General features: G+C 40.4%; 1 protein-coding gene across 1 annotated transcript in view; it reads right to left on the bottom strand.

Moving 5' to 3' along the window:
* The window catches only part of mosmoa (modulator of smoothened a), a 32,446-nt gene extending 21,893 nt beyond the window's left edge, over positions 1-10,553 (bottom strand). The window contains exon 1 of the mRNA XM_020619853.1: positions 9,307-10,553. Coding sequence (XP_020475509.1) covers positions 9,307-9,412 — 106 coding nt within the window. The 5' untranslated portion in view covers positions 9,413-10,553. The remainder of the gene's footprint in view (positions 1-9,306) is intronic.
* Positions 10,554-11,071: the final 518 nt, after the last annotated feature.

Raw genomic sequence — 11,071 nt, 5'->3', positions numbered from 1 at the left:
GATAAGCAGAGGAAAATGGATGGATGTCTACCTTGCTGCTGTGGCAAATTTGTATTCAATCTGAAAATAAATGGAAGTAAAAGGCTCATGACCTCCTGAATGGTTCATATGCTTGCTCAACAGCCTATTCCAGCCGTCAGACCCAACATTACAAAGTTATCCTGAACAAATTAAAGAATTAGGAGAAGAAAGCAGGGACTGGTGCTGGACAAAGGAGAACATTAGGCCAACCTTTGATGGTTGCAGTTAGTAGCACCGATTTATGGCCATTTCCCGTGCATCCTGTGGCCTCCTGCTGTTTCACTAGCTCTCTGTGGAATTCCTGCCTGACAGCAGGCGGGATAAAGGTAAACAAATAAAACAGCAGAAACAGAGAAAAAGTTCTAGTTAAACTGTATTGATACATACAGTGCTGTGGAAAAGAGTTAGGTCACTATTAGATGTTGTGTTGTTTTAACAATTTTATGATAACTATATATATTTATCAGAATGCAACTAGAAAATATATTAAATATGTACACAGTATTAAAAAACTAAAATGTCAGAAAAAAAAAATCTAACTGCACACTCAAGCTGGGGTATTCAAGCTGTTCTAAAGAAATATGAAGAATCCAGAGAGGTCAAGGACAAAAACAGGAGTGAGAGAGCAAGAGAACTGTCAAAATCTGATGAGAAGTTTCTCAGAGTTTCTTCGAGAGAGACCAGAGGAAATCCAGCTCAGCATCTGGCAGCTTCATCTGGATGCCAAGTGGATCCTTCCACAGTCCAAAGGAGTTTGACCAGGAGTGGCCTTTGTGGAAGGACAGCAGCCAGGAAGCCACTTTTTCAGAAGAGGGACAAGGAGAAAAGGCTGAGATATTCAAAAGCTCACAAAGACTGGAGTGAAGATCAGTGGAAGAGAGTCTTATGGAGTGGTCCAAATCGCTGACAGTACATGAGAAGTAGAGTTGGAAGGAGGTGGAACCATGAATGCTTGCAGACTTCAGTGAAACATGGTAGAGGGTCTGTCATGGTTTCTACGTTTCAAAACAGTTGTGCCACATGTAAAGGGAGGTCACTCTAAATAGTGACTTTGGCCTGTAGAATCCTTTTTATGTTTTATAATATTGTGTACATAATTCCTGTATTTTCTGGTTGTATCTTAATAAAGTGACTGAGAAATAGACCCAAATGATGATTACAACCTTGCCAAAACAGCAAAACTAATGGTGGCCTAAGACTTTTGCACAGTGAGAGTCAACTTCAAATGATATCCTTAACTTACAAGCCCAAATGAGGGCTGGCTCTACAAGAGCACACATAAGGACACTGCCATGATTCAGTTGTGGGTAATAAATCCTGAGTGACACCACAAGCAGCCTGTGAGAGCGATGCTGCAGTTTGCATTCAGGGAGAGCCGCACTGTCCTTAACAAGGTGATGGCACAGCACTAGAATAATGACCTCCTTTCCAAAAACAGTTTAACTATTGGCCAACTGTACACACCTGTCAAGTCTAAGCTGATTGAACAGAGGTGAACTCTGACCTCAAACTGCATCCAGCTTGAGATCACACTGAAACAAAAACGCTATGCTTGAACAGTCATTCAGGCTTCAACCAAATAGAAGACAGACAAGTGGGACCATACCTGGAGTGTGCTAGAAACAGAAATAGCCAAAAATGCAGTGTTTACAAACAACTCTGTCATTCACAGAAAAGAAATGGGCTAATAATCCAGTCTGAGGCCCAGCTCATGTTCACATCCCCATCGTGCCCTGCTACCCTGCAGTGAGCTCTGTACTCAGTTTGATCAAAATACTCCTCTCACCCTGTCTCAGTGCAGATGAAAGGAAATAAAGGTCGTGTCTGCTCAGTTTCAGCATGATGATGCTGTCATTAGTGGAGCATAGGGGGTGCTGCTGTTTGTAAGCGCTGGAGGCACAAGTCAAACAAGCCTCTGAACTGTAGTGGGCGGCAAGTAGGCACGATAAGGCAGCCAACAGCTGCTTCTGCTGCTGCTGCTGCTGGTGCTGCTGTTGTTGGAGGCTTTTACAGCACCCACTTATATTGTAGGGGCATGATCCAAACTCGCATGCAAAATATGATAAACAAACCTATGCAGAATAAGATTAAAGCAGTAACATGTATGAAAACAACCTTCACTCGTGAGAGAATAAGACAGTACAATAATAAAAAGACTTCATCCAAAACTTACACCAGGAGATAAAAATATAATATGTTCAAAATTATATAAGAGCAAACCAAAGTTCCGGTGCACTCTGGGCTCCAGACAAAGCAGAGTGAACATGCCTTTAACAGAAAATCTTGCTTGAGATTTTATGGCCAAAAGCCACCACTTCTTAAATGCTTTTTTTTAACAGCCTAAAAATTAACCATATTTATTGCCAAATGCTCCAATGTCAACATTCATTTTAAACAGCAGAAAGTGTGGCTTTATGCTCAATGAGAGTATCTCAGTTACCTCATTTCTGCAACCCTACTGGTACCAACCAAGGTGAACTTAACAGATCTGTATGTGAAGCAAGTCTCAGAACAACTCACTCATTAGCAGGTTCAAGGTTAAGATTAAGAAGCTGTTCAATACTTTTCAGACTAGTTCTATGAAAGACAACCTATAGCGCTTATGAGAAAGTAAAATAATTGCGTAGTCATTGAAATCCTCTATCTACAGGCAATGAAAGCAATAGCTGCTGCAATTTTTGCACTTGAACCACCTGCAGGAAGTGTGTCTACTATGTGAGTGTTCAGTTTTCATTCAACACTAACATACATTCACAGCAGGTAACACAGCCACACTGTTACTGCCTGAAGATGTCGGACACCGTCATGTCTATATCTTCAGTTCTGAAACGGTGCTGTGGTTTCTGTCTTTTCTTGTTAGTAGCACAGGCTGGAAGTGCAATTCAAAACTACAACTGAATGATATTAGCTGGGCTTAGTTTCAGTTTCAGTGTTTGAAATTAGATACCTAAAGTAACACAGCTGAATATTCTGCTTTTTCATCTATTTTAGGTCATGTCAGACTTGGGTTACAGCAGCAGTTCCTAAGCTCCAGTGATGATTTAGTGCAATTCTGACAAGTGTTACTTTAGTCTCCTTTTTCCTTTGTGGGATCATTTGTGGTTTGTGTACACTGAAGTGTTCTCAGCACTCCTGCATGGACACCACCTGTAGCTGGTGCAGCTTCTTAGTACCCAGTGGAAAATAAAGTTGTCTGTTTATTACTACACAACTCATACTAAATAGCGTACACTTTGGGGCAATAAAAATCTTTCACTGTGTGCAGTCATTGATAATAACACAGTAAACACAAGGTGATAAAAACATAAAGCGCATTTCATGCCTTAAGAAACCACTTGCTTGAAAAGAGAAAGAGTGAAGAGCCTTCCTGGCATGACTATCATCTTGTGATCCCCATTAACAGCAGTCTTTTATTTCTGCAGCGTTGAGTAGCTCATGTAAGAAACACTTTGTACAGTAATCTCAGGGTAAAGCTACGTTGGAAGAGACAGTGTTGCTACTTATTTTTAAATGGATTCTAGAAAGCCTACATGGTTTAATGCTATGGTACATATGAAAATCTGTCATCATACAACAGCCTTAGAGAGTGGTTCAGAAGCTAGAGAAAGCCATCCACTGTGGTGACAGGGCCATCATCAGTGAGATTCACAGTTTGTGTCAGAGACTGCTGCAACCACAGCTCTGTCTTGAAGCTCAGCACAAGAAATCAACTTTAACCGTTATTAATTGTTAACGCCTAAGGATGTCAGACTGAGGTAAAGGTAACGCCTTGGGTCCATGTTCTGTCTTTGGTGATGATGAGTGACAGTAGTGGAAGTTCTCCTTCATCAATGTAAACTGCTCAGGGAAACAAGTCAAAAGCGACACACTGAGTTCCTGCAGGAACAGGTTGTCAAGCATTAATCCCCTCTGATTAGACAATAACAAAGTCGGGAATCTGAGGTCAGCTGATCTGAGGTAACATAATGCATGGGAGATGGGATGCATCTATACCAAAAACTCAAGGTACAATATTGCCACAATGAAAAGTTCACAATATGATATTTATCATGATATTTAAAAACTGAGGAAACAAATGCCATTTATTAAATAATAAATCAGCATTTTGTATAATGTATATAAAAGATAATGCAACAGCCAGTAACAGTCATTTTATTAGATTAAATATGGCTGCAGCAGCTGGATCTTGTAAATAAAAAGAGCCACAGTTGCAGTGTGGAACATCAGTGTATTAGTACACCCTCAGCAGGTGTAAATTTCTCTTGTTGGTGGCTGTGCCGACCGGTGAATGGGTTCTCAGTAGGCTACTAGATGGGCTAAAGTGGGTTGCCCCCTTTTCAAGAGAAAAGATTTTAAGGGTGGTTACTAAGTGGCTGCCTTTGCATATGCACGTACCAGTTGTTTTGCCCATTTCAGTTAAAAGTGTTGTGCAGTCATGTCCCGACTGTTTCTGCGAGAAGAATCCAGGACCGTCTCAGTCCTAAGTATTGCTTTTGCCAGACAGTATTTGCAAGATGTTCAGCGTCTGTTAGTTTCCTTTCTGCCCAAATCATTTCTTGAAACAGGAAAACTGAAATGCTGTTACACAACAGGGCCAAAGACGTCGACAATAGAGTATCCACTATGTCAGCTTCAAATTCTGCAACCAGTTATACTAACCAAATAATGATACTTAAATACCGTCATAGTCCCACGACATTACTGAGACATTTTTCTATTGCAATATCCTGAAATTACACATACCATTACATCAATAGCAGGGTGCCATCTGGGGCTCTTACTTCTTAATAATGTCTAATAATGCACTGGTCTACAAAACAGGCAGAAAAAAAAATCATAAAATCAAATGGTTTGACTTGTTACACTTACAAATGGAGATCTTATTAGGTTGAATCCCATTTAGCAGCATGCCAGCTGTGTTAGAAGCCTATCAATAAGCAATCTGACACACAAGCCTTCAATTTATCAAAAGGCAGTGTAGCAGAGCTACAAAAGGAGTAAAATTATTCAATATGTCTAGACCATTTTTAAAAGTCAAAACAAAATAAGTGGGAAACAGAAAAGCTGTTGTGACAAAGAGGAGCCAAGTTCACAATATGAAATTAAGGAATATAAAAGAAGTATATATCATAAACGACATCAATTCTGAATTTCTAGTTTATGTGCAGCTGTAAAATAAGAACACCAGAGAATCATTTAAAGCGTGTATCTGCATTTACTTCCCACCATTAAAAGCTGCTCTAAAACTACTGTGCTACTTATGACATATCATCAGAAACAGTGACCTACTGTCAAAGGTGAAAATTTACTTTGCAGCAGAACTGGCTTTTTAGACCAAAGAACACTACAAACCACAGACTAACACAGACTAACATTTCACTTAAATACCTCATTTAGTTTACTATTTGATATTCCATAATAGTAGCTGGCACATTCTCTAAATGACGATTAAAAATGCTGTAAAGGACCAATATGTCAGTGGTCTCTCATTTCTTATAAAACCATCCAAGACTAGTCATGTCAATCATGAAAGAGAAGTGTGAGGGAAAGTGAGAACAGAGGTAGCGAGCCGGACGCTGGTGGCTGTACAACACCCGCTCTATAACATCACCCACACTCACCACAACACTGTAGTTTTAATATAGCTAAGATTTCTGTACCAGCAGGTACAGAAGAGTTACTGTGCACTTAATTTCTGGCTTTACTGTACTATTTTTAGGTGAACTCAGCCATAATGTCCAGAGCCTTATAACTAAAGATCCATTCATGCTTTACAATACAATCTTGTGTAATTACTTTTGCACAAATTGCTTATTCTTCTGTGTTAATACAGTTTAAATGTGTACTGGCGGATGATGAACCCTCCCTGACCCAATTACTAAGCTGGCATCCAGAAGAGGGAACAAAGAGGAACAGCTGTCTATCAATAGACTGTGTTTTCAGGACTAGCACAAATGAAACAGACAACCAACAGCTCGTTCTCCTGACCAAAATCAGCAGGGACACCACAAATAAACACCTTTCAGCTTTAGCTGGATTCAGCTGGCGGAGGTTCAAATGTCAAGTTACCAGAATAAGACAGGACCACCACTACCTTTCAGTACTGAAATTGCAAGTCTCTTAATCAGTTGATTAAGATATATAATTTACATTGGCATACAACAAAGAAAAGCAGCAAATCCTCACGTTAGAAGCTAGTAAGAGTATTTTTTGATACTTCAGTGATTAACTGCATGTCAAAATGGTGAGAATAAAGCAATATTTACAAGCAAAAATGCTAATGATTCTCAGCTTTTCAAATGTGAGAATTTGCTGCCTGTGTCTGTTCTACATTGTAAACTAGATACCTTTGAGTTCTGGGCTGCTGATCAGACAAAACCGGCAATCTGAGTACATCACTTTGGGATCTGATAAATTGCTTTTTTTATGTTTTCAGATATTTCTGAAAATAAATGAATCAAAAGTCATGACAATAATCTTTAACTGCAGCTCTAGAAGCAGCAGAAACCCATAGTGCCCATCACTTAAGAAATGACTGGTCTTGATAATTTGGTCTGGGCATCAGCAAGTAGCAACATAAATATGCACTGTGAAAGACAAAAGATGTTGCTTGCAGATAAAAAAAAAAAATCCCTCCACATACAACGGGACATACTGTATCTTTGTTGTGGAGATTATATGGCGGCAGCAGCTGGATCTTGTAAATAAAAAGAGCCACAGTTGCAGTGTGGAACATCAGTGTATTAGTACACCCTCAGCAGGTGTAAATTTCTCTTGTTGGTGGCTGTGCCGACCGGTGAATGGGTTCTCAGTAGGCTACTAGATGGGCTAAAGTGGGTTGCCCCCTTTTCAAGAGAAAAGATTTTAAGGGTGGTTACTAAGTGGCTGCCTTTGCATATGCACGTACCAGTTGTTTTGCCCATTTCAGTTAAAAGTGTTGTGCAGTCATGTCCCGACTGTTTCTGCGAGAAGAATCCAGGACCGTCTCAGTCCTAAGTATTGCTTTTGCCAGACAGTATTTGCAAGATGTTCAGCGTCTGTTAGTTTCCTTTCTGCCCAAATCATTTCTTGAAACAGGAAAACTGAAATGCTGTTACACAACAGGGCCAAAGACGTCGACAATAGAGTATCCACTATGTCAGCTTCAAATTCTGCAACCAGTTATACTAACCAAATAATGATACTTAAATACCGTCATAGTCCCACGACATTACTGAGACATTTTTCTATTGCAATATCCTGAAATTACACATACCATTACATCAATAGCAGGGTGCCATCTGGGGCTCTTACTTCTTAATAATGTCTAATAATGCACTGGTCTACAAAACAGGCAGAAAAAAAAATCATAAAATCAAATGGTTTGACTTGTTACACTTACAAATGGAGATCTTATTAGGTTGAATCCCATTTAGCAGCATGCCAGCTGTGTTAGAAGCCTATCAATAAGCAATCTGACACACAAGCCTTCAATTTATCAAAAGGCAGTGTAGCAGAGCTACAAAAGGAGTAAAATTATTCAATATGTCTAGACCATTTTTAAAAGTCAAAACAAAATAAGTGGGAAACAGAAAAGCTGTTGTGACAAAGAGGAGCCAAGTTCACAATATGAAATTAAGGAATATAAAAGAAGTATATATCATAAACGACATCAATTCTGAATTTCTAGTTTATGTGCAGCTGTAAAATAAGAACACCAGAGAATCATTTAAAGCGTGTATCTGCATTTACTTCCCACCATTAAAAGCTGCTCTAAACCTACTGTGCTACTTATGACATATCATCAGAAACAGTGACCTACTGTCAAAGGTGAAAATTTACTTTGCAGCAGAACTGGCTTTTTAGACCAAAGAACACTACAAACCACAGACTAACACAGACTAACATTTCACTTAAATACCTCATTTAGTTTACTATTTGATATTCCATAATAGTAGCTGGCACATTCTCTAAATGACGATTAAAAATGCTGTAAAGGACCAATATGTCAGTGGTCTCTCATTTCTTATAAAACCATCCAAGACTAGTCATGTCAATCATGAAAGAGAAGTGTGAGGGAAAGTGAGAACAGAGGTAGCGAGCCGGACGCTGGTGGCTGTACAACACCCGCTCTATAACATCACCCACACTCACCACAACACTGTAGTTTTAATATAGCTAAGATTTCTGTACCAGCAGGTACAGAAGAGTTACTGTGCACTTAATTTCTGGCTTTACTGTACTATTTTTAGGTGAACTCAGCCATAATGTCCAGAGCCTTATAACTAAAGATCCATTCATGCTTTACAATACAATCTTGTGTAATTACTTTTGCACAAATTGCTTATTCTTCTGTGTTAATACAGTTTAAATGTGTACTGGCGGATGATGAACCCTCCCTGACCCAATTACTAAGCTGGCATCCAGAAGAGGGAACAAAGAGGAACAGCTGTCTATCAATAGACTGTGTTTTCAGGACTAGCACAAATGAAACAGACAACCAACAGCTCGTTCTCCTGACCAAAATCAGCAGGGACACCACAAATAAACACCTTTCAGCTTTAGCTGGATTCAGCTGGCGGAGGTTCAAATGTCAAGTTACCAGAATAAGACAGGACCACCACTACCTTTCAGTACTGAAATTGCAAGTCTCTTAATCAGTTGATTAAGATATATAATTTACATTGGCATACAACAAAGAAAAGCAGCAAATCCTCACGTTAGAAGCTAGTAAGAGTATTTTTTGATACTTCAGTGATTAACTGCATGTCAAAATGGTGAGAATAAAGCAATATTTACAAGCAAAAACGCTAATGATTCTCAGCTTTTCAAATGTGAGAATTTGCTGCCTGTGTCTGTTCTACATTGTAAACTAGATACCTTTGAGTTCTGGGCTGCTGATCAGACAAAACCGGCAATCTGAGTACATCACTTTGGGATCTGATAAATTGCTTTTTTTATGTTTTCAGATATTTCTGAAAATAAATGAATCAAAAGTCATGACAATAATCTTTAACTGCAGCTCTAGAAGCAGCAGAAACCCATAGTGCCCATCACTTAAGAAATGACTGGTCTTGATAATTTGGTCTGGGCATCAGCAAGTAGCAACATAAATATGCACTGTGAAAGACAAAAGATGTTGCTTGCAGATAAAAAAAAAAAATCCCTCCACATACAACGGGACATACTGTATCTTTGTTGTGGAGATTATCTGAGGGTACACGCTGCTGCAGTGTGGGCACAGTGCTTTGGAGACAATGGCTAAAACACACAAAACACAACAGCAGTTTTGAATGCTTCATTTACCTGCTGATTCACCAGTGTTGATCCAGTCTGGGTTTGCAATGCTGGCTATTGCAAAGATATCCGCTGCCAGAAACAGGCACCCTGAAATGATCGTTAGTTTATCCATATCTCCAGCTGATGAAGCGGTGAATGGCGTGGGAAAATGCGGTGGTCGTTGTCCAAGTGTGACCCCGGGTGTTGAGAGACACAGGGTGGGCTGTTATCAGTCTAACCTCGCCCCCTTCAACAGAAGCCCGCTGCTGTGGTTCTGCTGTGCATTTTGCAGCAACGTTAGCTCCTCCGCGTTAAGCAAGCGAGAGCATCCAGCTACAGAATGTTCAAATACGAAACACAAAATCATCACATCTCAAATGGTCGTTGTAGGTTAGCACAGTAAAACTGTAGCTCACTTAGCACCAAGGCCCTGGACCATCTGTGTTGTCTTCCGTATCCGTTTAGCAGCAGCAGCAGCATCGGGTACAGCTGCGGCTAGCCAAGCTAGCTACTTCCCAGATTCGGACTCAGGGTGTCGAACTGCGGCCCAGAGCCCGCTCAACGACCGAGACCACGTCTGCGCTTGCATTTCACACACAATGTCACACAAACGGAGGTGCAGGGGAAGCAACGCAAGTTGCCTTCACTTCGTAATGTCCGTGTTTTTAGCCAAGATCTAATGTTACCCGTCAGGAAAACGAGAACACATCTCCCTCTCTTGCTTAGTCGAGCCCGTTCCCCTTCTCCTCTGGAAAAGCATCTGGTATTTTCAGTCCGTTAGTCAGCCAGCTTTATTTACCTCCTCGTCTCCTTCTTCTTCTTCTTCTTCTTCTTCTTCTTCCTCTCCCTGGACAACGGTGCAGAGACTAGACTCGGGTTTTAACGCTACGTCCAAAACCGACTAACAGCAACGTTATTGTTGTGCTTTCCATCCGTAAGCCTACCGTTAGCTCAGCCTCCCGTTCTGCCAAATGACATCAGGCGAACACCCCCAAGCCGAGTAGGGCCGAGCTCCGAATGCAGCCATAGCCATTTGCTGCCCCCACTGTGTGAATGGGCGCAGCCATAGCTACTGGTCGCTGTGAGAGGGCGCTAAATTTTGAATGTTGGTTTGTGCATTGTAGCATATACAAATTACAGACCGGTTCCTTTACTCAGCTTTTGCGACAAGTCAGCATCGAACCGGGTCTTTAAGGTAGGCTACACTGTTCTTTTATTCTGTGTTTTCATTATGTATTAAGATAGTATATTTGACGAAGGTCAGACACGTTCACGTTGTCACTGTAATGTACTGTACTTTGAGACAGAAGGTCGCTCATTGAAATAACCAACATTATAAATACAGTGGTGTGCTATGTCACACTCATGTCTTAACACCTTACAAGGAAATCATGATCATAGTTGTTTATTGCTGCTGCCAGGTACATGGCTAATAATACTGGGTCTGTCTATAACTAATAAACGTTATAATAATGAGTGATCCCTGTGTTCATGTGTGAGCCAAATAATGGAGCTTCATAGCATTAACGTTAGTATATTTTACGAAGTTAGACACCCTAACGTTACTGTAATGTACTGCACATATTGTGTATTTATTTAGTTTTTATGTTGTGCGCATTGGAGGCCATTGAGCTGGAGTTAATTTCCTCGTGTTCTTGAAATACTTGGCAATAAAGTTTATGCTTATGCTTACTTTGAGACCGAATATCGCACATTGCCTTTTGCAGTAAAATAATAATAGCCACAGTAGCCATCTTGGGTGCTATGGTGGCTGGGTGAATAGGGCGATGGC

This window comes from Monopterus albus, unplaced genomic scaffold, assembly GCF_001952655.1.
Source record: "Monopterus albus unplaced genomic scaffold, M_albus_1.0 scaffold227.1, whole genome shotgun sequence".
Classification (NCBI taxonomy): Eukaryota; Metazoa; Chordata; class Actinopteri; order Synbranchiformes; family Synbranchidae; genus Monopterus; species Monopterus albus.
The sequence above is the reverse complement of the archived record's forward strand: the minus strand, read 5'-3'. Positions and strand labels throughout refer to the sequence as shown.